Source organism: Rhinoderma darwinii, chromosome 1 (assembly GCF_050947455.1).
Source record: "Rhinoderma darwinii isolate aRhiDar2 chromosome 1, aRhiDar2.hap1, whole genome shotgun sequence".
NCBI lineage: Eukaryota > Metazoa > Chordata > Amphibia > Anura > Rhinodermatidae > Rhinoderma > Rhinoderma darwinii.
The window spans coordinates 582,453,188-582,481,048 of record NC_134687.1 but is presented as its reverse complement, the minus strand read 5'-3'; the positions used below and the strand labels follow the sequence as shown (position 1 = coordinate 582,481,048).

The 27,861-nt window shown below is 42.2% G+C and overlaps 1 protein-coding gene across 1 annotated transcript in view; it reads left to right on the top strand.

Moving 5' to 3' along the window:
• HCN1 (hyperpolarization activated cyclic nucleotide gated potassium channel 1) overlaps positions 1-27,861 on the top strand; it is a 443,459-nt gene that overhangs the window by 237,772 nt on the left and 177,826 nt on the right. Inside the window, exon 3 of the mRNA XM_075839721.1 lies at positions 23,545-23,706. Coding sequence (XP_075695836.1) covers positions 23,545-23,706 — 162 coding nt within the window. The remainder of the gene's footprint in view (positions 1-23,544; positions 23,707-27,861) is intronic.

Here is a 27,861-nt window from a genome sequence, read left to right as displayed (position 1 = left end):
CAGAACTGGGCAGATTCCCACTACACCTCACAATCCAGAAGAGGGCGCTATCATTCTGGGCCCATCTACACAGCAGCAGGCAAAGTTCCTATCACCATAAAGCCCTGCTACACCAAGGGGTCCCAGGTAAACCAGGCCCCCCAGAACATCTCACCCGGACCCGGCCTGAAGAAAATGTCACTCAGCGCGGCCTCACAAAAGCCGAAATCAAGGAGACAATAAACAAAGGCCAAGAGGAGTATATCAGTGACTGGAGGAACGACATAAAGACATCCCAGAAACTGACAATATACCGGAGTCTACAGCGGGAATATAAACTGGCGCCATATCTGGAGAAACTGCCAAACCCCAGAGACAGACAGATCCTGAGCCGCTACAGACTGAGCGCCCACAACCTGCTCATCGAATCCGGGCGCCACAGACAGAACTACAAGCCCAGGGAGAGCCGACTGTGCCAACAGTGCGACCAGGAGGCCGTGGAGGATGAGGCCCACTTCCTGCTACACTGCTCCAAATACTCAGCAGTGAGGGACACTCACTTCAGGAAACTCTCTGATCTCTTACCGGACTTCAGCTCCATGGAAGAGCAAGAGAAACTCTACATCCTGCTGGGTGAAGAGGAAACCACAGTGGGAACAGCGGCACAATATGTCACTGCATGCCATAAACTGAGAGAGACATGATATGCCATGGACTTGTATAACCCCGACCCTAGATGTGTCCCTATCCCCAAGCCCTCAGTCCCTATCCCTCATTCCCCTACTTCTTACTTGCTTTGGCAATGCTAATATGTATTTGGTCCTGCCAATAAAGCTTCTTTGAATTGAATTGAATTGAATTGATATGAGATAGATAGATAGATAGATAGATAGATAGATAGATAGATAGATAGATAGATAGATAGATAGATAGATAGATAGATAGATAGATAGATAGATAGATAGATAGATGTACAGGATACTTGTAAAATGAGTGTCTTTTTATAGACCTGGAGCTTTACTCATGACGGACCTGACAGTGCATCTAGTAACTCTTATTTTCTACTTATTTCTCTTCTTCCCTTTTTCCTGAACTTTTTATAGACTTGTAGAGCCCTTAGGCTAGATTGAACTTCCTTGCTTCCCGTCAGGAGAGCTTAAAGTCAGTCAACATTGATCGACATTAACAGTGATTGACAATAATTGACTTATGGTGTCAGAGCTCAATGGCTGTGTTCAGCCCTGACAGCCATTTTTCCCTAGAATCATGCTAGTGATTGTTAGCTGCTACAACTATGCCAGCGGTAGACATGGCAACATATGTCCCCATGACTTTCAGAGTACCATTTCTCTCCGGTGGCTATATGGGGGTGGCAGTAATAGTGTGGAGCAGGTGGGCATTGCTGGTGATGTCACTTGCGTACCTTCTCCATTCTACAGCCAGAAGCAGGAGACACAACAGCAACAGAGCAGAGGTGAGTATTCATTATTTTATTAGACTTGCTTGACTCCTTGCCGACATTTGACGTAGGGTTACGTTATATCCGGCAAAGGGAAGTATGGGTGAGTCCACTGCATAATAAGCAGGTGTCGGCTGTAGGTCTCTCGTAGAAGACACTTTACTGCAACGTGTGGGAATCCCGCTCATTTGACCCCTTTGATGCCATGGTCAATAGCGACTATGGCATGTAAGCCGTTAGAAAGAGGGGAGCAGCCCTCTCTGACATCCCTCTGACCCCACGGGGTGACAATGAAGGCAGCAAGGTCTACCATCTTTCTGCTCCTGTTAAGCCCTGCAAGAGGCATGACTTAATAGAAGCCTGTAAAAATCATAATATACTGCAATACATTAGCGTTGCAGAATTTAGCGCAAGTGATTCAATGATTGCTAGTTCAAGTCCCCTAGGGGACTAATAAAAAAAAAATTAAAAAGCGTTAAATAAGTATTATTTTCTTATGCACAAAAAAATGTAAAGTTAAAAAAACTTTTTCCCATTTTCCCCCTAAAGTAATGTAAAAAAAATAATAATAAACATAATTGGTAATGCCACATACGTAAAAGTCTGAGCTATTACAATATAACATTATTGAACCCGCACGGTGACATGGGGGCATCCCTGCTCAAACGTGTGAGATCGATATTAGTGTCGATCTCTTCTGTTTAAACCCTTAGATGCGGCGCTCAATAGCGAGGGCCACATCTAGGTGGTTTTGGAGAGAGGGAGGGAACTCCCTCTCATCCCACCGGCACCCGGCGATAAAATCGCCGAGTGTCTGTGTCTCCGATGGCTGCCGGGGGCCTAATAAAGGCCCCCCAGGTCTGCCTGTAGTGAATGCCTGCTAGGTCATGCCAGAGGCATGTCCTAGCAGATGCCTGTCCGTTTTAAACTGACAGGCAGTAATACACTGCAATACAAAAGTATTGCAGTGTATTATAATAGCGATCGGAGGATCGAAAAAGTAAAAAAAAAGTTTAATAAAGTTAATAAAAAAATATCTGAAAAAAAAAAAAGAAAAACTCACTTTTTCCCTTTACAAAATACTTTACTATTAAAAAAGCCCAAAAGAACGCAATTAAGTTACACATATTTGGTATTGCCGCGTCTGTAACGACCCCGACTATAAAGCTATTACATTATTTAACCCGCACGGTGAAAGCCGTAAAAAAGAAAATAAAAAACAATGGAAAAATTGCTGTTTTCTGTGAATCCTGACTTTAAAAAATTTGATAAAAAGTGATCAAAAAGTCGCATCTACTCCAAAATGGTGCTATTAATAAATACAACTTGTCCCGCAAAAAACAAGACTTTATACAGCTATGTCAACGCAAAAATAAAAAAGTTATAACTCTTCGAATGTGGCGATGGAAAAACTATAAAAATTGCTTGGTCATTAGGGCCCAAAATGCAAGCAGGGGGAAGGGGTTAAACATTATTTTAGGTTTAGATTGGACTCCTGGTTTTACATGTATAAAGCTACTAGAATTAACATTTTCCGCAGTACATGTATCAGTTTTATGATTTTTGCACTGATGTGTGTGTACAGGTATATACAGTTACAATGGCCTCAGGTTACAATATTTTCAACATACAGTGGTATTTCCTGGGCCATTGTAACTTGAAACCACATTCAACGTACAATGGATCTCGGGCACATGTGATTGGCTTGAAGATCCAGCCAATCAGCATGGGCATTTTACTGGTAAAACACCTGTTGTAGTGCAGGGCATGCCTTGATTGACTATCTATTAGCGCCTCTCTACAGTACATTTCTACATGTCCTGTACTGCCCTTTACCTGCACCAGAAGGAGTTGCTCCTTTGGACACCAGGTGAGGACGGCTTCATGTTATATTTCTGGTACCCTGTGTACTGTACAGGCTCCTGAAGAAGCTCCTGTCCTTATTGTAGGGAGTGATTTACAGCTTCCAGAAGCTTCAGTGTTTCTGACCCTAAGGCTGGGTTCACACGACCTATTTTCAGGCGTAATGGAGGCGTTTTACGCCTCGAATTACGCCTGAAAACACGGCTCCAATACGTCGGCAAACATCTGCCCATTCATTTCAATGGGTTTGCCGATGTACTGTGCCGATGACCTGTAATTTTACGCGTCGCTGTCAAAAGACGGCGCGTAAAATAACAGCCTCGTCAAAGAAGTGCAGGACACTTCTTGGGACGTAATTTGAGCCGTTTTTCATTGACTTCAATGAAGAACAGCTCCAAATTACGTCAGTAATGTACGCCTCGCAAAACGACAGTACGAGCAATTACGTCTGAAATGCAGGAGCTGTTTTCTCCTGAAAACAGCTCCGTAATTTCAGCCGTAATTGACGTTATCGTGTGCACATACCCTTATATGTGAGAACTTGCTTTATCTGTATTAGTTATCTGCTTAATAGTCATTTTTTCTTATCACATTGCTGTTTGTCCTCTTCTTTTCTATTCAAATCTGGGAAACATAATAATCTTCCAGTTTTCTGGGTCTTTTCTTATTGGGGCACATTAATAAATCGTGTCACTTTTACTACAGTCAGCAAATTAGTGGCATTTGTTTTAGACATATTCACAAAAATTTTGCAGTGAATGTGGCTGTCCTTTAGTAAATCCTTCTGTGATGTATGACTGCTCCAAATCGGCATATCTTGTACAACAGATTTCTCTTCTAAAGATATCTAATAGGCTTCCAGCATGTGGCACATTTTTATCACTCATATAGCTACACTCTCTAACCAAAAAGGGTTGGCCAAATGTATTCTAACACAAAAATGTAAGAAAGCCTTAAAGGGGTTCCTTGGGACTCTTATATTGATGGCCTATCCTTAGGATAGGTCATCAATATCAGATAGATTGGGGGCCGACTCCCGGCATTCCTCATGATTACCTGTCTAAATGGGCGGCGACAACGAACGCCTTGGAATCTTCATAGCTTGCCAGTCAGAGCGCCATACACTTCTGTAGCGGCTGTGCCTGGGAGTACAGTTCCAGTCCCATTCAAGTGAATACCATCAAACCGTAACGCAGGTGTTCTAACGGGAGTTTAGGGAGGACAGAGACCTCATGTGCAGCAGAAGGGCTATTCAGGTGAGGTGCAGAGAACTGCAATCCGAGAAGTGCATGGTACTGTGCCTGCTAAATTATTGGGAGACCCTTCAGATAGCTGATCGGTGGTGGTGCCGGGACTTCAAACCACAACGATCTGATATTGATGACCTATCCTAATGATAGGCCATCAATATACAAGACCCAGCGAACCCCTTTAAACATAACAACAACATAAACCGTTTTCTTAATCTCATTTACAACATTTATGACCTATCTAAACCAAATGTACCCAACATACTAAATGTCCAAAAGAAGATATATTTTCTTACTAGCCATTTATAGGGAAACACCAATAAAAACTAGCTTTCCATGGGAATTCTCACCTATAACCATGTTGTCTGATGTCACTGTTGTCCGGATTAGATTTCTAAGTAATAATATTTAAGGCAGAATATTTCAGGTGCCTGGGCTGTTGCATAACAATAAAGGTATGTGCACACACACTAATTACGTCCGTAATTGACGGACGTATTTCGGCCGCAAGTACCGGACCGAACACCGTGCAGGGAGCCGGGCTCCTAGCATCATAGTTATATACGATGCTAGGAGTCCCTGCCTCGCTGCAGGACAACTGTCCCGTACTGTAATCATGTTTTCAGTACGTGACAGTTGTCCTTCAGCGAGGCAGGGACTCCTAGCATCGTATATAACTATGATGCTAGGAGCCCGGCTCCCTGCACTGTGTTCGGTCCGGGACTTGCGGCCGAAATACGTCCGTCAACTACGGACGTAATTAGTGTGTGTGCACATACCCTAATATAGGAATGTACTGGGTGACAACCACGTAACTCTGGGTATTCTTCTATTGTTATTGAATCTCCTCCCCAAGCCTGCATCTAGTAGATGATATAAGGCTATTTCCAACTAACCAACTCTTACTGTGGGCTGGAGTTTGTTCAATAACTTGTAGGGGACAGATAAATGGAGTATAAACTGCAGGATCAGACAACACATCATTTGTTGTCTGTTACCATGGAGACACATAGGTCTGTATCAGAGTGGTAGAAACAAAACCAAAGGAAAATTGTAATCACCTATTGCAAAGTCACTACATTTTTCAATTTTAGAAACATTGGTACAAAGAAAATTGGTTTGGAAGGTATAGCCTTTAAAGGGTTTTAAGGATAGTCCATCAATGTATGATCAGTAGGAGTCCCACCACTGGAAACCCACTGAACACAAATTCCACATTGTTCAGCTGATTATAGGGGGTCCTTGGGGTGGGATTCCCACCAATCATACACTGATGACCTATCCTTACGATAGGCCATGAAAGTAAGATCCTGGGAAAAACTATTTCACATTTAAGCATTTCATTGAAAGTCTTACATACATAATTATAATTTGTGTCTATACTTTTGACCACTGTTGTAGCTATAGGGGTCGCAGCGGTCGCAATTGTGACCGGGCCCCGAAGCCAGGGGGGCCCACGGCCCCCCGCACCACATCAATAAAAAGTTACTATAGTAACTCGGACCGCGGGCCACTGTTACTATAGTAACATACTTTACTTACCTTCCTGGTTCCGGATCGCAGCGGAGGTCCTGACGTCAAGCGCTGTGCGCAGCGCATGATGTCACAGCGCTATGCGCCGCGCACAGCATTGAGACGACAGAACTCCCACTGCGGCCGAAGAGGAAGGTAAGGTTAGCACTGACTGCTGGGGTCCGACTCCCGGGACCCGCCAATCAGCTGTTTTGAAGGGGCCGCTGCACTCGTACGAGAGCTGCTCCCCTTCATTCCTGGCACTTCATTCCGGTCACACTGTGAATCCGTGTTGGCGATTCACAGTGTGGGCGAGTAGTGAAATGAAGGGGAAGCAGCTCTCGTACAAGTGCTGCGGCCCCTTCAAAACAGCTGATTTGCGGGTCCCGAGAGACACATCAGCTATTGATGGCCTATCCTGAGGATAGGCCATCAATGTTTAGGGACTGTACAACCCCTAAGCCTACGATGTAGCAGGCTTAGGGGGCCCATGAGACAGGATCACAGATTGTGTGATCCTGTCTGCTGGGCCCTGTATCTAAGCCAATCACATGGTAGGCTTAGATACATGGCCCATGCGTGATCCTGTCTGCTGGGCCCTGTATCTAAGCCAATCACATGGTAGGCTTAGATACATGGCCCATGCGTGATCCTGTCTGCTGGGCCCTGTATCTAAGCCAATCACATGGTAGGCTTAGATACATGGCCCATGTGTGATACTGTCTGTGGGACCCTGTATCTAAGCCTACCACACTGTAGGTTTAGATACAGGGCCCCAGCACACAGTAATCTTATACTGTATAAGATTACTGTCTGCTGGACCCTGTATCTAAGCCTACGTTGTGGTAGGCTTAGATAGAGGGTCCCACAGACAGTATCACACATGGGCCCTGTATCTAAGCCTAACACATGTGTTACTAATCGGGTTTTTTTGTGTGTTTTCTTACAGGTTCGGTCGTTGGACTACGGCGGATTCCAGGACTACTTCGATGACAGCTTTTTTTTTATTATCAATAAAATGGTTAATGAGGGCTGTGTGGGTTTTTTTTTATTTCAAGAAAATATTTTTTCTATGTCTTTGTGGTTTTTTTTAAACTATATTACTACCGCCTTAGTAATGGCCGCCGGCTGATTGACAGCATCCATTGCTAAGGCGGGGCTTAGTGTTAGCCGGTGCAGAGGCTAACACTAACCCCCATTATTACCCCGGTACCCACCGCCACCAGGGGTGCTGGGAAGAGCCGGGTACGATCCAGTACCTGACCATCTGTAGTGATGGTCGGCCACTGGGGTGGCCGCAGGCTGGTATTATCAGGAGGGGAAAGGCCAAAACAGTGGCCCTTCCCACCCTGGTAATGCTAGGCTGCTGCTGCTTTATTGTATCTGGCTGGTTATGAAAAATGGGGGGGACCCCACGTCATTTAAAAAAAAATAAAAATAAAAAAATTGGAAAGAACGATGTGGGGCCCCCCCCAATTTTCATAACCAGCCAGATACAACACAGCAGCAGCAGGTAGCATTACCAGGGTGGGAAGGGCCACTGTTTTTGGCCTTCCCCAGCCTAATACTACCAGCCCGCGGCCGCCCCGGTGCCTGCCCGTCACTACAGATGGTCGGGTACTGGTTCGTACCCGGCTCTTCCCAGTACTCCTGGTGGCGGTGGGTACCGGGGTAATAATGGGGGTTAGTGTAGCCTCTGCACCGGTTAACATTAAGCCTCGCCTTAGTAATGGAGGTTGTCAATCAGCCAGCGGCCATTACTAAGGCGGTGATAATAAAGTTTAAAAAGATACAAGCACATAGAAAAAATATTTTATTGAAATAAAAAAACACAACCCTAATTAACCATTTTATTGAGAATAAAAAAACGCCGTCATTGAAGTCCTCAAATCCGAAGTCCAACAACCGAACCTGTAAAAAAAACACAAACATACAAAAATAATCAGTAACACATAAAGAAGCAAAATTATTATTCTTACCTATCCTGGGTCCAGCGCTGGAGACGCAATGTCAGCGAGCTGGGCCCTGTATCTAATCCAATCATGTGTGATACTGTCTGCTGAGCTGTGTATCTAATCCAATCATGTGTGATACTGTCTGCTGGGCCCTGTATCTAATCGTATCTTGTGTGATACTGTCTGCTGGGCCCTATATCTAATCCGATCATGTGTGATACTGTCTGCTGAGCCACTGTATCTAATCCTATCATGTGTGATACTGCCTTCTGAGCCACTGTATCTAATCCTATCATGTGTGATACTGTCTGCTCAGCCACTGTATCTAATCCTATCATGTGTGATACTGTCTGCTGAGTCATTGTATCTAATCCTATCATGTGTGATACTGTCTGCTGGGCCACTGTATCTAATCCTATCATGTGTGATACTGTCTGCTCAGCCACTGTATCTAATCCTATCATGTGTGATACTGTCTGCTGAGCCACTGTATCTAATCCTATCCATAGTTTATAGGGTCGTAGTGCTATAGATATGCTATGCGGTCTCATATACACACTTTTTTTTGGGGCGGACACATATGTATTGCGGCTATTTCCCAGACATTTTAAGCCCTGAGGGTATGTTCACACGGCAGCGTCTGTTACGGCTGAAATTACGGTGCTGTTTTCAGGAGAAAACAGCACCGTAATTTCAGCCGTAATGGCATGTGCAGGCGTCTTTCGCTGCGTCCATTACGGGCGTAATTGGAGCTGTTTTTCTATGGAGTCCATGGAAAACGGCTCCATTTACGTCTGAAGAAGTGACAGGCACTTCTTTGACGCGGGCGTCTTTTTTACGCGCTGCCTTTTGACAGCGGCGCGTAAAAAAATGACCGTCGGCACAGAACATCGTAAAACCCATTCAAATGAATGGGCAGATGTTTGCCAACGCTTTTGTGCCGCATTTTCGTACGTAATTCAATGCTAAAACGCCGAATTACGTCCGTAAATAGGGTGTGTGAACCCAGCATTAGTGACGCCCCCGGCTGCTAGTGCTGCATTGTTGGGTCACTTAGGAGACCCAGCGATGCAGCTGAAAGCTGCGGACCATTGGCCATGAGAAGTTTGCAGGGGGGGGGGGGGGGCCAGTAAGAAGTTTTGCATCGGGGCACATGAGCCTTTAGCTACGCCCCTGCTTTTGACTGTATATATTATATAAATGTTTCGCTTATATGTATTTGCCTTGGTTGCATAGAACAAAAATATTATTTATATTTAGTATATTATATATATTATATAGATTATAACCATAACATCATTTTATGTTGGTTACGGTGTGTGTTATGTAAACTCCAAGAAATATTCCACAAGTATTACAATTTCCTATTCCTATGCACCATGAAAGATCTTACACCATTTTTGTCAATTTTGTTCTGGTGTACTTTGCTAATTAAGTAAGGAGCTGTATCACTTTGGGTTCAACTCACTAATGTGCTAATTCCCAAAGTGCTAATTCTCATCTGTAAATATGTGGTAGCAATTCCCCATCCCTGGAGTATATAAACCTATAGAGCTGAGTCAATGTGTTATTTAATGAATGAAACATTTTGCTTAGAGGATTATTGTACTATTACATCAGTAGACTCTTCCTTGCTGAAAATAGGGTTATTTATATGTAGCAATGTATATTATGTTTAGTGGTAACTGCTAGTCTTGGTATAGATACTGTATACCTCCCCTATATATTTTATACAATGTTACATAATATTTGTCGTTTTCCTGTGTGTGGTTTTGGGGAGTGATTATTATATCTCTCACTCTCTGTGGGAGAGTGGAAAGTGTAATGTAAGGCCCCATGCACACGGCCGTGCCCATAATCACAGCCCGCGAAAGCGGGCACGGTCGGCCGCCAACTGCCACCCACATTTTCAGGCCGTGCTCCCATACAAAGTATAGGAGCACGGCTCGCAAAATGCAAAAGAACCGACATGTTCCATAATTTTCTGAACATTTCTACGGCACGGGCCTATGTTAGCAGGCTCGTAGAATCAGTGACCGTCACTGGGCTGCAGCTTCACTATTCTTGTTAAATGGCAGACAATGCTAACTTCTAGCTCATGAATTAGGAAGAAGGAGAGGTCTGCAGCACAAACGTCTGAGTTTATAAGGACAAAACTCAACAAAGGTACTGTACATGAGGATCTAAGAGGATAGTGATGTTTTTATTTATGCTGGAGGTATTCTTTATGTTATCCTTTTCCACTGGATATTTGATAACTGGTAGATTAGTAGAGGTCCTACCGCTCGGACCCCAACGATCGCCGGAACGATGGGTCCTGTTTCCACCGTTTGAGTTCGAGTGAGTCAAGCATGTGTGTTACTGCTCCTTTCACTTTCTATGGGACTGATTAACCGATCTACCAGTTATCACCTATCCAGTGGATAGGTAAAAACTGATAACAACTCTTCACAATCAGAATACCCCTTTAATGTTTAAAGTATTACAGGTCAGCATTTAAGGCTGTGTTCAAATATATCAGTTGTGTCTGGCTAGTTGTTTTATGCCTGGGTTGAACACAACTGATGAAAAAGACATTTATCAGTCCGGCTTCCAATTGTCCCCCATAAACCTAGCAACTGGTTGTACCACTCTTGGCAGTAAAACTGCAATCAGACGTTTATGATAATTTGTGATGAGTCTTTTTTTATCACTTTGGAGGACTTTTGACCAACTCTTCTTTGCAGACTTTCTTTGATTCGGCTACATTGGAAGGTTTTTGAGCATGACCTGCCCATTTAAGGCCTTGCCACAGCATCTCAATGGGATTCAATTCAGGACTTTGACTCGGCCACTCCAAAACCTTAATTATTATTTTTTTTGAGCCATTCAGAGGTGTACTTGCTTGTGTGCTTCAGATCATTGCCTGCTTCATAACCCAATTGCACTTGAGCTTCAGGTCCTAAACTGTTGGGCGGACATTCTCATTCAGGATTTTCTGATAGAGAGCAGAATTCAGGGTTCCTTCAATTATGACGAGTTGTCTAGGTCTCTTTGGGTCGGCAGTGGTTTGCGCCTTGACTTTCTTATTGTGAAATCGCCTTCATTGACCATAATGGAGGCATAAAAGGCTTGCCATTCCTTAGATGCTCATCTGGGTTCTCTTCTGATCCCCTGGATGAGCAGTCGATGCATTCTTGGTGAAATGGTAGGCCGACCACTCCTGGGATGGTTCACCACTGTTCCAAGTTTTCTCCATTTGTGTATAATTGTTCTCACTGTGGTTTGTTTAAGTCCCAGAGCCTTAGCAATGGCCTTGTACTCCTTTCCAGACTGGTAGATTTAAATGACTTTGTTTGGCATTTGTATTTGGATCTCTTTAGAACATGGCATCATGTGCTGCTTTTTGAGACCTTCTATCCTGCTTCACATTGCCAGACAGCTTCTATTTAAAGTGATTTTTTCGATTTAATATGTCTTTCAGTAATCATGCCTGGGTTTGGCTAGTGAAACTTAACCCAATTGTCTATTGAATTTGGTTAACTGGTTGATTTAGTAGCTAAGGGGGCAATTACCTTTTCACATAGGGCCATATAGGAATGAACGACATGAAATCATCATTTTGTATTCACGTCGATTATGTTTTCTGATGTTAAAGTAGTTTGATGATCCGAAACATTCAAGTGTGACAAATAAGCAAAAAATAAATACTTTTTTTTTACAACATTGTATAAATAAATTTGTATAATTGCCAAAATAGAGGATACAAGTTCCCAAAACTGCAGTGTGCCATGAAATACTGTGTGGTGTAAATGTTCAAGTTATCCAATGGGTTACGTGACCCCATTTTCAGTTACTTACATTGTCCCAGATATTTCTTCTTTCCTGATAGTGAACTCATATTCTCATGACCTTCAGGTTAACATGTGAAAAGGATATAAGGTGTCCCTCACAAAATGTACTTATCAGCAGGCAAGTATTTTTTTTATTTTTTTAATGGCCAAAAATATTCTAGCAAATTTTACTTTGTCAAAGAGGCTCTGTCACCACATTATAAGTGCCCTATCTCCTACATAAGGATATTGGCGCTATAATGTAGGTGACAGTAATGCTTTTTATTTTAAAAAAAAACGATCAATTTTTACCACTTTATTAGCGATTTTAGATTTATGCTAATGAGTTGCTTAATGCCCAAGTGGGCGTATTTTTACTTTAGACAAAGTGGGCGTTGTACAGGGGAGTGTATGACGCTGACCAATCAGCCTCATGCACTCCTCTCCATTCATTTACTCAGCGCATAGGGATCCTGCTAGATCCTTATGTGCTGTCTTCTACTAACACATTAACGTTACTGAAGTGTTTAGACAGTGAATAGACATTCCACGGGATGTCTATTCACAATCTCTGCACTTCGTTACTGTTTCTATGGTAGTTACAGCAGAGGAAGCGTGATCTCGTTGTAACCTGTCATTTACAGCGAGATCTCGCGAGATCACGCTTCCTCTGCTGTAACTACCACAGACAGAGTAACGAAGTTCAGAGATTGTGAATAGACATCCCGTGGAATGTCTATTCACTGTCTAAACACTTCAGTATTGTTAATGTGTTAGTAGAAGACAGCACATAAGGATCTAGCAGGATCCCTATGTGCTGAGTAAATGAATGGAGAGGAGTGCATGACACTGATTGGTCAGTGTCATACACTCCTCTGTACAACGCACACTTGGTGTAAAGTAAAAATATGCCCACTTGGGCATTAAGCAACTCATTAGCATAAATCTAAAATCGCTAATAAAGTGGTAAAAATAGATTGTTTTTCTAAATAAAAAGCATTACTGTCACCTACATTATAGCGCCGATCTCATTATGTAGGAGATAGGGCACTTATAATGTGGTGACAGAGCCTCTTTAAGATATTTTTTTTTTTTTTTTTTATCCCCTTCCCACCACAGCCATTTTTTGGGATTTTCACTTTTGTTTTTTCCTCCCCCACCTTTCAAAAGCCATAACTGTGTATTTGAGGCTGGGGCTTTTGCTTCTTGGTTGCTGTATTAGAGAGTTATGTGACTCATGGATCATATAATAAAATGTATGGGCTTTGAGTTGCAGAGCTTCACTCCCCCTTCTTCAACAGAAATAGAAAGTCTTGAGAGTTATAAGTGCTTTCCATTTTAATGCAACTGATGCTACCAGAATCAAGTCATAGCAACATTTGTAGCATGATGGAACCTTCGAAAAGTTATACAATTTTCCATTATACTTTCTGAATCTATTTTTCATGGTTTTCAAGATCTTTGCTTGCTGTCAATCTAGGAACTTTCATTGACTATATTCTGGAGATGTAAATCTGTCCTTGGTCATGTCATAGACACACAGGTGCATGGCTTGTTACAAGACACAGCATTGAAACTGTCAGGGTGTTGTGGTCAAATCATGATTGGTCGCAATTTAGCTAATATCGCTGCAGAAAAAAACGCAAATTGATAGCGACGTGTGAACAAACCTGTTACAGTAATCAGTTGTGCACCTGTGTTTCTATTACATCGCCAGGAAAGATTTTTTTATCCACTAAAATTATTCAATGAAGGTTCCTTCCTCACAGGAAGCAGAGATCTTAAGAACAATGAGATATTGACACAGAAAGTATACGGAAAAATGTATAACTTCTCATATTACATTTGATAATATTTTCCGAAATCGGAATACCCCTCTTTTCCAGGCCCTTTGTGTGACATAATTATTTTCAAATGGATACGGTATCCTGAAATGCAGGGAACAAGTTTCCATGTAGCCGTAACCTAAGTGTAGTTTAGTTCTGTCCACGACAAAAGTGCACTAGGGCAACATTTACACCATGTTTGTGGGTGCATTCGGTGGGACAGACAGTCTGCCAAACGTATGCCCCAGACTCATACAACTCAATGGCTATACTGTACAGTTGCATTAGTAGGGTATACGTTTTTTGCATACAAGCTTGGTTGAATGCACTCTTCCTAACAATTGAAGCGAAAGTATATCAGCTAACCATATGCCAAAGGAACACTCTGTTGCCATATTTTGGGATAATGAACGTCTATGGGAAGTTGGGAGATGCAGATTTTCTCCTCACTTAACCTTATACTGCCTGGGAACCACAGGATGAAATATCAGTATGTGAAAGGATGGCTAACTAAAAATATGCAAACTTTCGAGACTACTTGCGTCTCCATCAGGCACGGTTTAACCACTAAAAGGACAGAGAAGCATTGTGGTAAATAAGACAAGTGATATAAAGCAGCGCTGTCCAGTTGTCCCGTTCCTTCAGAAGTGTTTTAGTTGCATAAATGTGCGGCACGTTTTATTATTCTCCATTTTTTTTTAGAGAATAAAATATTATTGTACCATGTTAGGTAGTAGATAAAAAAAAGATGAAAATTTAGAGGTCTGAGTAGTAATGTAAGATACTTAGGTGAGCTCCACTGGTAGTATAAGGTGGTCAGCTTCTTGGCGCTCAGCTGCGTGGGATAGAAAATCTTCACAGCTAATCCAGATATATTAAAGGTGCTTTGTGGGTGCACAAATAGAGAACCTATTAGGCTGGATTCACACGAGCATGTTACGTCCGTAATGGACGGAACGTATTTTGGCCGCAAGTCCCGGACCGAACACACTGCAGGGAGCCGGGCTCTTAGCATCATAGTTATGTACGACGCTAGGAGTCCCTGCCTCTCCGTGGAACTACTGTCCCGTACTGAAAACATGATTACAGTACCGGACAGTTGTCCTGCAGCAAGGCAGGGACTCCTAGCGTCGTACATAACTATGATGCTAGGAGCCCGGCTCCCTGCAGTGTGTTCTGTCTGGGACTTGCGGCTGAAATACGTTCCGTCCTTTACGGACCGAACATGCTCGTGTGAATCCAGCCTTAGCTCTCCTTGGTTCAGAGACATGTCACCTGAGTATTTTAACCAATCACAGCATGGTATTACGTCAGCAAGTAAACAGAGGACCGTTGCATACGGTGCATACTGTAATTGAGAATGTCCAGAAGTTAAAAAAAAATCTAATAAATTAACAGTAGGAAATGTGATCACATAACAAAATAAACAATACTCACCTATTATATCCCCAGACGCTCCTGGACCGATGCTCCCGTGGTCCCTCGCTGGTCTTCACATGGCAACAGCAATGAACCACGTGCCGTACTTACTGGCATCACTACTGATTATTTTGTTTCTTTTATTTTAATTATTTTAACAATACTTAAATGTTCGGACATGTTTTTCATCCCCTCTGTACAATTTGTGTAACGGTATATCTTCTATCTATAACTGTGCTGAGTTGTCCTGTCCTTCCTGCTGTGGAGCTAGAGAGCTGTGCTGTGAGCTCTGAGCCAATCAGCTGCCTCCTCCTGCCTCTGCCCCTCTCTTAGGTCCCGTTTGTACGTTCAGGATTTGATGAGGATTACGGTGTGGATTCTAAGATGAAATTCTCATCTGATCCACTAACATTTTGGCTGGGTTCACACAGAGTTTTTTGCAGGTGGAAAATCTGCCTCAAAATTCAGTGTGGAATTTTGAGGCAGATTTTGCACTGCCTGCATGCCGATTTTCGCAACATTTTTCACCCGCGGCCATATAGCACGGCAGGCAAAAAACGCAGTGAAATACGCTTTCTCTGCCTCCCATTTAGGTCAGAGACGTAAATGCCCGAAGATAGGGCATGTCGCTTCTTTTTCCCGCGAGACGGTTTTTCCGCTCGCAGGAAAGAAACGCCTCCGCCTCCCATTGAAATCAATGGGAGGCTTTTTTGGCCGTTTTTTTACACGGTTTACGCGTAGAAAAAACGTGTAAAAAAACTCTGTGTGAACTTGCCCTTTGAATCCATACAGGTGAATACATTTTTTTTTCACATGCAGCGGAAAGAAATTTGCACAGATTTTTTGCCCACGCCGCGTAAAAAAGTCAGCAAGAATAATTGGTACTAATTCTCGCAGATTCCACAAGGAAAAGCAAATAGATTAGCCCCACGTGGATTCTTGTGCAGATCCAAGGCACATCAAACTGCACTACCACGGCAGAAGTCCAAGTGTCAGCCTCGGATTTCTGCCGCACATCCTGTCATGATTGTTTGATTTGCTATAGGCAAATTTTACACATCTGAACAGAGCCTTAGGGTATGTGCACACGCTAGCTGGCTTTTACGTCTGAAAAGACAGACTGTTTTCAGGAGAAAACAGCTGCCTCCTTTCAGACGTAAAAGCTCCTCCTCGCATTTTGCGAGGCGTCTTTGACGCTCGTAAATCTTGAGCTGCTCTTCATTGACTTCAATGAAGAACGGCTCAAATTACGTTGCAAAGAAGTGTTCTGCACTTCTGTGCCGAGGCAGTCATTTTACGTGTCGTTGTTTGACAGGTGTCAAACGACAACGCGTAAATGACAGGTCGTCGGCACAGTACGTTGGCAAACCCATTCAAATGAATGGGCAGATGTTTGCCGACGTATTGCAGCCCTAATTTCAGACGTAAAACGAGGCATAATACGCCTCGTTTACGTCTGAAAATAGGTCGTGTGAACCCAGCCTTACAGTCTCATATACAGCCTGAGGCAGAGATACTGCAGAATCAGCCCCCTCCTCCCTCCTAAATGTTGCACTTTTTAGTGACTGAGGAGTCAGGGAAAGAGGGTTTACTGGCTGCTGGAAGGTGAGGAAGATGCCACTTTTGCCTAATAAGATATATTACAAAATTTCATACATTCACATGTACGCTTCAACATTTTACATGGACTGTGTGTTTCATTTTATTTTTACCTTTGCATATCTGATTATTCCAAATAACAGCAAATCAGGAACAAAATAATTATAAAGTTATGGTTTCCATTAAAATTATTCCTCCTCTCTCTTCTCCAATACTCTTATAAGCTGCAATTATTGATCCCATAACCTTGGAATGAAACTTCTTGCACCGATGAGATGATGGCACTGGCGGATTTTAATGTGGCAGTAATTTACATTCATGAATACTTTACAGATGTTCCATAAAGCTTCAGCCATTTGAAATAAAAGGCATTCTAGAGAAGATTTAGTGGTGGCAGCTAGCCGAGGAATGTCCTTATCTTGGCGGGAATGTGCAGCATTTATCAACATAAAAACATTTTCTGTTCTAGCCGGAGATGAAACTAAGGGTCAAAGACAATAATGAGAAAAAATGTCCCTGTAGTGCAGCCATGTGACAGATGCCTATTTTTACACACATTTACCTGTTAATAAAAGTAGGGTCGTGGTTTAGACCTGGATTACCCGCGGAGAATGAATCCGAAGATCTAGGGAAAGAATATGTGACAATAATAATATAATACACATCAACAGATAATTTCCATGTCCGTAATTAATATTTGTTTAAATATGACATTGTGATGTCAGAACCATACAATAATACATAGATGAGTGGCGCTACATAAGGGTTGTCCCAGTAGTATTATATGTTATTGTAAAAATCAATTTGTTTTGTAATATACCTTATGTTACCAAAATGCTCCAGTTATAAAATATTCTCTTTACTTCATTATAATGGTGCCCCCTGGTGTTCAATCTGTATAATAATGTGCACGCCCTCCTACTGAGCTGAATGATGGAGGACGCACATGCTCAATTCCACTCTCCAACTGCCACCAGCCAATAGAAAATGTCTTCTCTGCTTGTCAGTAAAGAAGAAGCTTTTATTTAGAAACACGTGTAATGTGGATGGAGACTCACATAGTAAGAAACACACAGGAGAGCCAGACATTTGCTTAGATGAAGAGAGAGCCCGCATACAGCATGGCTTACATACAGCAATGAGCTCTTCCCTCTCCTGCTCATCCTCTCACAGTGTATAAGCTGCGGGCTCTCCCTCTTCTTGTATTATATAGTGCTGGGCTCTCCCTCTAAAAAGACATGTAGGGGGGGGGGCATTTGTAAAGCTTTTCCTGGGGAGGAGGCAGAGGCAGGGAATTAGAACGATGTCCTTATACAAGCAATCAGAGGGGGGAGGATCTGCAGCTGTAAAGACACGCCCCTGAGCTGCCAGTCTGCAGAAAATCTAGAAGGGCAATGAATGGGGAAATCTACAGATCCATGTAAGATACAGGGCTGGTTTTAGATTTGTTAGAAAGATATTGTAATGCACTATGTGATGTGTTATTTATTTATTTTTCATTCATTTTGGTACAACCCCTCTAACTATTCCTGCAGAAGCAGTCTGTGGCAGATCACTTTTGTAGGAAGTTCCCTAAAGTTTTTTATTTATACTTTTTTTTTTAGTGCAGCCAGATGTTGCATTGAAGTCTATGGTGAAGTAAAAACAAATGCACTGTATACAACTGTATTTTAGTTTGTGGCGTTTTTGAGGCAATTTTGTGGTCAGTGGCACTTTTTAAAAAATGCGGCATGCTTTGGGGATGGTGTTTTTTCAGGCGTTTTTTTTCTCCCAAAGGCTTCTCTATAGTACGTCAAAAATGCACAAAATGTACAAAATGACAGTAAATGAAAAACAACACCAAAAATGCCAGTAAAAACGCCATAAAAAAACGCATGTTACATTTTAATAATTGTGGCGTTTTTAGAAGTGTTTAAATTGACAGAAAAATTCTGCGTGTAAAGGTAACCTAAAGCTCGTAAACCAACCACAATAGAAGTTCTTCAGCAGCTCCGATGTGTTCTATACAGTTCTGTGTCCCAGCGGCAATAGAACACCAATACACAACTCAGATGCTGCAGAACTTCATTTAGAAAATGTTCAATCAATAAATAGTGGATATGAATCTCTCACCAAGGCTATACGAAGGCACACGGCGTTCCTGCGGCTCTGTACTATAGAGCAATGGGTACTGTGTGTGCCAATGTAGGGTACTCAGTACAGCATCATATTACGGGGTCATTCTCTACCAGAAGCAATGTTTCTTGGGGAAAATACATTGGTAATGTGATCTGATAAAACATGCTACAAAATACAAAAATCCAACCGAAAACTCCTCTGTATGCCTCTATGTGGAATCGGAGGCATATGGAGGTACAGTATGGCCACATACACTTCTATTGGTGCCATATTACTGCTCTGTACAATTCATAGGTTATATGTAACATGTGCATGAGGTCTAGAGGTTCCGCAGCAGCTGAGGTGTGTATAATAAGGAATAATGTACACCATACTTGAAATGATAAATAATATGAGATGTCACCTTGGAATTCTGTGACTTGTATAAATACATTCAGCCTGCGGCCTCATTTTTTTTAATGTGGTCAGGGAACTCCTTAGTGACTGCAAATATCCTTATAATTTACAGTAGGGGGACGTTATACGATATATAATAATAATTGGCTTCCGTTACTCAATGTCATCCTGTTCTGCAGCACTTTACAATCAGGAGAATGGACATATTATAAAACACGCAAGCAAACATCTGTCAGTGACCTACAGCTATCGTCCTGCCTAATCCCAACTCCTTACTTCTGTGTTTAATGCTGTTCTTTTGCTGCTATTATACTGTGAAGTACTGTACTTAGCCTGTGACATTGGCCAGACAGAAAGCATTGCTTGAGAATCATTTTTTTAAGGGTTTTCTAACAAAAACATTGACGACAAATCTGTACAGTTTTGAAAATATGGGAGCCTATGGGCAACGGATGCCACTGTATGTCTGTGGAAGGTATGCATCCGAGATATACGTCGGGGAATTCTCCCGACGTATAACTCCGGCACTACAAAGTGCGGTGTGAAAAGGGCCTAACTTTCGATTTACCAATACATGTCTGTTTTTATGTTTTAGTTGGAAATCTTCTCTAAATTACTTGAAAATAATATTTACACTATATACTAGTCCTTCTCAATGATTTGGGATATCATCAAAAAGTTAATTTATTTCCGTAATTCATTTAAAAAAGTGAAACTCATATATTCTATAGATTCATTACACACAGAGTGATCTATTTCCAGCATTTTTTTCTTTTAATGTTGATGATTAGGGCGAACAGTTAATGAAAACCCCAAATTTAGTGTCTCAGAAAATTTAAATATTATATAAGCCCAATTTCAAAAATGATTTTTAATACCAAAATGTTGTCCTACTGAAAAGTATGTCCAGTATATGCACTCAATACTTGGTTGGGGCTCCGACACTGCATGAATTACGGTATCAATGCGGCGTGGCATGGAGGTGATCAGCTTGTGGCACTGCTGAGGTGTTATCAATGCCGCGTGGCATGGAGGCGATCAGCCTGTGGCACTGCTGAGGTGTTATGGAAGCCCAGGTTGCTTTGATAGCGGCCTTCAGCTCGTCTGCATTGTTGGGTCTGGTGTCTCTCATCTTCCTCTTGACAATACCCTATAGATTCTCTATGGGGTTTAGGTCTGGCGAGTTTGCTGGCCAATCAAGCACAGTGATACAGTGGTTATTACACCAGGTATTGGTACATTTGGCAGAGTGGACAGGTGCCAAGTCCTGCTAGAAAATGAAATCCGCATCTCCATAAAGCTTGTCAGCAGAGGGAAGCATGAAGTGTTCTAAAATTTACTGGTAGACGGCTGCGTTGACTCTGGACTTGATATAACACAGTGGACCAACACCAGCAGATGACATGGCTCCCCAAACCATTACTGACTGTGGAAACTTCACACTGGACTGCAAGCAACTCGGATTGATGCCTCTCCACTCTTCATCCAGACTCTGGGACCTTGATTTCCAAATAAAATGCAAAATTTACATTCATCTGAAAACAAGACTTTGGACCACTAAGCAACAGTGCTGGTCCACTGTGTTATATCAAGTCCAGAGTCAGCGCAGCGTCTACCAGGAAATTTTAGAGCACTTCATGCTTCCCTCTGCTGACAAGCTTTATGGAGATGCTGATATTTCATTTTCCAGCAGGACTTGGCACCTGCCCAAACTGCCAAAAGTGCCAATACCTGGTTTAATAACCACAGTATCACTGTGCTTGATTGGCCAGATAACTCACATGACCTAAACACCATAGAGAATCTATGTGGTATTGTCAAGATGAGAGACACCAGACCCAACAATGCAGACGAGCTGAAGGCCGCTATCAAAGCAACCTGGGCTTCCATAACACCTCAGCAGTGCCACAGGCTGATCGCCTCCATGCCACGCCACATTGATAACACCTCAGCAGGGCCACAGGCTGATCGCCTCCATGCCACGCCGCATTGATAACACCTCAGCAGGGCCACAGGCTGATCGCCCCCATGCCACGCCGCATTGATAACACCTCAGCAGTGCCACAGGCTGATCGCCTCCATGCCACGCCGCAATAATGCAGTAATTCATGCAGAAGGAACCCCGACAAAGTATTGAGGGCATATACTGTACATACTTTTCAGTACCAACATTTCGGTATTAAAAATCATATTTGAAATTGGGCTTATATAATATTCTAATTTTCTGAGACACTAAATTTTGGTTTTCATTAACTGTTACCCATAATCATCAACATTAAAAGAAAAAAATGCTGGAAATAGATCACTCTGTGTAATGAATCCATATATTATATGAGTTTCACTTTTTGAATTGAATTACTGAAATAAATTTACTTTTTGATGATATTCTAATTCATTGAGAATGAATTAGTATAAGTATATGTATGTATATATATATATATATATATATATATATAATTATACATATATTAATCTAATTTGCATCAACTACTTTTTTCCTGCTGTTGATTTACACGTTTTTGTATAAAGTCCTATTTTACCTGAATCTTATGTGTTGATCATTTTTTGGTTTTATGAACACAAAATAATGGACAGAATTCCCTTGTCGCAGCTAAATAATGGCATCTTGTTCAGAAGTATATTATCCTCTTAGGAATATATAATGTATTGTACGCCTCTGGAAGCTGTGAATACAACAAAGTGTTTATCATCTTTACATTTGACACAAGTCTATAATATTATATTCCCTAGTCTACCATTTCAGTAAAATAACTTTAGGCTGGGGCTACATTTTAGACTAAGAAAACGAAATAGTAGGTTAGCCTTAGCCCAAAATGGTAATTTTCCAGCATACAACTGGACATCTGCCTTACCAAATATATGTAATGTTTGGCTTTTTAACTGGTTCCCGACCGCTGGCTGGCTGTCCTTAAAACCATAGAGCCATAGACTTTTTACGGCTCGGGTTTTAACTTGCTGCCCGCGCGATCGGGCAGCTGAATGTCGGGTCTCCGGCTGTCAGTGACTGCCGGGGACCCTGAGGAGAGGATAGAATTAGCTTTCGCTGCTTCTGTCTTCTCCGATGTCTTTTTACACAGCGCTCAATGAACGCTGTGTATAGGAATAGAGACAGCAGCAGCGGCGCTGTCTCTATTCCTCCCGGTGATCATGTGACTGGTCACATGATCGCCGGGTGCCGTTACTTACAGACTGCTGCTGGGTCTTACTAGACCCAGCACAGCCCCATTAGTGACAATCGTCACTATGAGAGGGCTGATTTCCCCTGCAAGCTGTGCAGCCCCAGTTACAGTGGAAAAACATGGTGTAAAAGAAAGAAAAAAATATATATAAAGTTCCCCAAAGGTCTTTTTTGACCTTTGAGGGACAGACCATAGTAATAAAAAAATAGTAAAGTAAAGTGCAAAAAAAATTTTCATAATAAATACACATAAAATACCCACCCCCAAAATATCGTTCCGCCCCGCCAATCATTGTTGTAACGCTAGCGCTTACCCAATTACCCTAATATAGACATGTAATATATTAAAATTTACGGTAGACAATGACGATCACAAATAAAATGTCTATTTTATGGTAAAACTATGTTATTACCCCCAAAAAATAGCTGAAACATAAAAAAGCTTATTTTTTTACTATTATTTTGAAACTTTATGAATAAAAATTCTAAAATAGCAAAAAAGATGTGTATAAAAATAATAAAAAAAGAAACCTGCATTGTCTACGGAAAAAGCGTCGCAAAAATCACGTCGTTAGCCCAACAAATAAAAAAGTTATAGCCATTTAACTAACACGTGCTAAAAATGGCTAAACGGTGTCTGGTCCTGAAGGCGCAAAATAGTCCTGAACTGGTTACGTTTCTTTTAAGAAGGCGTCTATACTAAGCAAAAATTGAATGAGCCCATGATATGTGAGTCTGGGAGATGTTTAATCCATATCAAGTACTAGGTGTTTGGATGGAGTTCTTCACATATTGGTGAATGAAAAAATGGTGGACTCATGGTTGTGTATCTCAGCTATTTTTTTTTATTTTCGTTCTTCATCACAACTATCACATCCTTTTAAAACTCAGAGAAAACATTCCAAATTGAATAATGTGCATTACATCAGAACTGGAAGGGGGCCAATATCTACTAAATAATTAGTCAATAAAGTGCTTCCAGTTGCCCTCAGGGCCTAATCTCAAGTTCTACACTGGGGCCCAGAGAGCTTTAGCTATGACATTGTCAAGGCAGGATAAAAATTCAACAACTAAAAAAAGTTATTTAAACTTCTCCAAATGTTCGCCACAACTACCCACAGTCCTCTTGACCAATCTTTTCATTTTCTCTGGTACAGATATTCCACATGACCTATGACCTTGCCAGTGCTGTGGTGAGAATTTTTAACCTCATTGGCATGATGCTGCTCCTCTGCCATTGGGATGGCTGCCTGCAATTTCTGGTCCCTCTTCTTCAGGAATTTCCAAGCGATTGCTGGGTATCATTAAACAATATGGTTGTAAGTATTATTACGTTTCTATCAGTTTTAACATATTACTTGCTTTTTAATATTAAATTGATTTTATCATTGCATTAGACAGACTTCTATGAAGAGATCCACAATAGTGAAAGGAATGAGAGGGATATTCCTTTCCTAAATGTCTTCTATAGGCCACAATTGCACTAGGCACATTAGTCAGATTGACAAGCACATTGCTCTATAATGAATGTCCTATTCTTTCTGTACAGGAGTACGAGCGTTCATATACGATCTGCTGATCAGAACGTCTAACATGTTCCTATAATGTATTCTGTAATGTAGGAAAAGTATAATGAAAAGTTTTGCAACATTCTAAAAATCTATGTTTCAATCTTTCACCATTTTCAAGTCCTCTGCTTATTGTCAGTGAATTGAACATTCTTGTTTACATCCAGAGATTGGAAACCCTTCCTAACCTGGTCTTGCTCAGTTTTCTACAATTTTATTTGTTGGTATTCATCTATGAAGTCCAGGTTGATACATTGTAGTAAATGATCAGGACAGAAAAGAGATTTGCAGCTGGTATATGAAGTTTACAGAGGATTTTCTTGAATGGATACAATTGTTTCATACTCTGAGCTGTGAGATGTAATAAATCTGTACAAGTTTTAATCTTCTGGGTGTAAAAACGCATGTTTCCATAAAGCAAAAGGTTCTACAACATTGTGATCAATTAAAACACAAAGTATATTAGAAAGATATACAAATTTTAATTATACAAAATTAAGCTTTATTTACTTAAAGAGGACCTGTCCTCTCTCCTGACATGTCTGTTTTAGTAAATAATTCAGCATAAATTAACAATTCTGAAGTATTTTTTCTAAAAACACTGTGTTGGGCCGCTACTCTGTTATTCCTCCTGGAAATGTATGAATAAATTGACACTAGGGTGTTACCTTTGCCTTTGTGAAAGGATGTGTCCCTATCCTCCCTTTCTGACAATGTCCAATACAATCAGCGCTGAATTTGTCAGACTGTCTGTGGACACATCCTATTAACAAGAGGACTGGTACACATGTGTCCTTCCTTACCTTTCCTCTTATCTCAACATATCCTGAGATGTGTAGCGCCAAATGAACAGCTTTATTAGAATACGATCTTGCGATGATGTCTGTTATATATGTCTATCTGTGGCCACCCGGTGGCTGTGATGTGAATTGCAGCCTGTCATGGGTTTTGCGAAATTGTTTCATGAGAAATAAGAGTCCTTCACCCTTTCATGACCAAGGGTCATTGATGCCCCTGTGTCCAGGTTGAATTTTCCATTTCTGAAATGCACTTTTTAAACGATAATATCTTTTGAACCACTTTGAATATCACAACTATTTTTACTTCGTTTTTTATAAGAGTTGTGAGACTTTAATTTTGTGGATTAGTTGAAGTAGTTCCATGTTTTACATTTTTATTAAGAGCAGACAAATCACAAAAAATGTGACAAAAAACACTTTTCACAAGTATTTTACACATATCTCTCTATATTATATGTATATATATTTATATATATATATATATATATATATATATATATATATATATATATATATATATATATATTATACTGCACAGCTCTGTACAATTAGTCGTTTTCTCTCTGTCACCCTGGAACGCTGTGAGGGGAGAGTGAAGAGGGTTATAAAGCTACATTCACACGACGTGAAAAAAATTTTTGCATCAGTGTGTCTCAAAATTTGTATCCATTTCCCGGCCATCTGACCGTTTTTAACCACCATTTGCCATCCGTTTTTCATGGATGTTTAAAAAAAAAAATATGAATTTTACTCGTGCTACATTGCCCCCAGTAGTGCCAGTGCCCACTGTAAATAGTATCACAGTGCCCACATAGTGTCAAAGTTCTCACTATAGATAGTGCCCACATAGTGCCACACATGGTGCCCATGTAAATAGTGCCACAGTGTCCCCTGTAGGTAGTGCCCATATAAATGCCACAGTGCCCATCTTGATAGTGCCACACCCCCTGTATATAGCACCCCCCTGTAAACAGCACCACACCCCCTGTAGATAGTGCCAACCCCTGCAGATATCCAAAGGAGAAGCGGGCAGCACAGTAGAACAGAAAACCTCCAGGGTATTAGGGTGCAAGCCTCCAGGGATCCGACTCGTAAATTCCCAAATGCAGACAAAATGGAAAAAGGGGCAGCACTCTACAAGTCAAAAGTAGCAAAATGTATTCACCCATCAGTGAAAAGGTGCAACATGCTGCATTGAGCAGCTGAAACGTTGCACCTTTTCACTGATGGGTGAATACATTTTGCTATTTTTGACTTGTGGCGTGCTGCCTCTTTTTCCATTTTGACCCCCTGCAGATAGCGCCACCCCCTGCAGATAGCACCATCTCCCCTGTACATAGCAACATCCCACCTGTAGATAGCAACGTCCCCACTGTGGATAGCACCACCCCTTGCAGATAGCGCCACCTCCCTGCAGATAGCGCCTCTTCCCCTGTAGATAGTGCCACTCTCCCTGTAGATAGCAGCACCTGTAAAAGGCACCCCCTTCCTGTAGATAGCACCACTGTAGCACCCTGTAGGAGCGGAATTCCTCTGTCCGGGGTCTCCGCTCCTAGAGGGAGCCCCTGATGTCTCTGTCCATATATGAACAGTGATGTCAGGGGCCAACTCTTAATAGCGGAATCCCCTGCCTGAGCATTGGCAGCGCTGTGGCCAGAGCTTCTGGATAGTGACGCCAGGGGCTTCTCCAGTAGCGGAATCCCCGGTCAGAGTGTTGGCCACGGATTCCGCTCCTAGAGAGAGCCCTGACGGTGGACAGTGACATCAGGGGCTCTCTCTAAAAGCGGAATTCAGGTACAGAACGATCTGACACAGGAGATTCCTGTAATGTCCGTGGCTGCGGGCTGTCAGCTCCGTTCCCCTCCTGACAGCCGCAGCCACGAGTCGGCATGCGCTGGCCCCAGCCTCCTCCTCAGGAGACGCCAGCGCTCGCCTCCACTTACCTCAGCCGGATTCGTGCCCGCTCTTAAAGGGGCAGCGCATGCATCGGACATTGTTGATGACCTTTAACCGTGAGTACCATGGACTATAAGGGGGGTCCAGTCCCCTAGTTCGATGCCTGAGCGTTGTTGTGTTACCTAGTTTGTCTATGTGATGGCCTCCTAGTGTGTTACCTGTTCCAGTCCCTTTTCCAGTACTTATACCTGTTCCAGTTCCTGTTCCTAGGAATTCATACATTCCTGGTCTAGTACTGAGCTGTGCCATGCTGCATCCATGTCTGACCTGCCTCATCTCGCCTGACGCTCGCCTGCTGCCTAGTCCCAGCCAAGCCTGCCCTGCTGCTGTCTGAGCTGCCACAGGTACCTATAGAACTATAGACTCTCACCTGCTCCCTGTTGGCCAGCTGCCTTACCGCTAAGGCGGTACGGCCCAGTGGGTCCACAGACCCTTCGTAACAATTCCACTCCTAGTGGGAGTTTAGGTGGCGCTATCTACAGGGGGAAGGGGGGTTCAATGATATATACAGCAGGGGGGGGGCTCCTGGCTACAGGGGGGGTTGCACTATTTACAGCGGGGATGTTAAAATGTCGGGGGCTCCCTCTAGATGGGGAATCTGCGGCCAGAGCACTGACCGCGGATTCCGCTCCTAGAGGGAGCGGTGGTGGTGCTATCTACAGGGGTTTTTGCGGGGGTTGTTTGTGGCGCTATATAAAGTGGGGGTGTATTCCGGGGCTCTTAAAGCTCCGGCAGACATAAGAGTGCAGCGCTGCTTACACTGTGGCAGCACTGCACTCATTAAACCCCATTCCAGGCTGCCAACGTTTATACACGTGCCCACTGCACGGGGCATCAGCAGTTGGAACGTATATAGCCGTATGGCAGTGGTGAAGGGGTTAACCAAATTCAAGCAAAGGTAAGCAATGTTACATCTGTAATACCTAGTTGTCAATTTATTCTTACAGTAACTGGAGGAATAACAAAGGAATTACACAACACAAAGCTCTAAGAACAAATGCACCAGAATTGTTATTTCATGGAGAAAACAAGTATTTACCTATACAGACTTATCAGGAGAGATGACAAGTCCTTAAGAAAACCCTGTTGTCCATCTCCTTGTTTGTACGCTACGCCTCTAGTTGTGCAGCTGAGAATAAATTATCCAAAT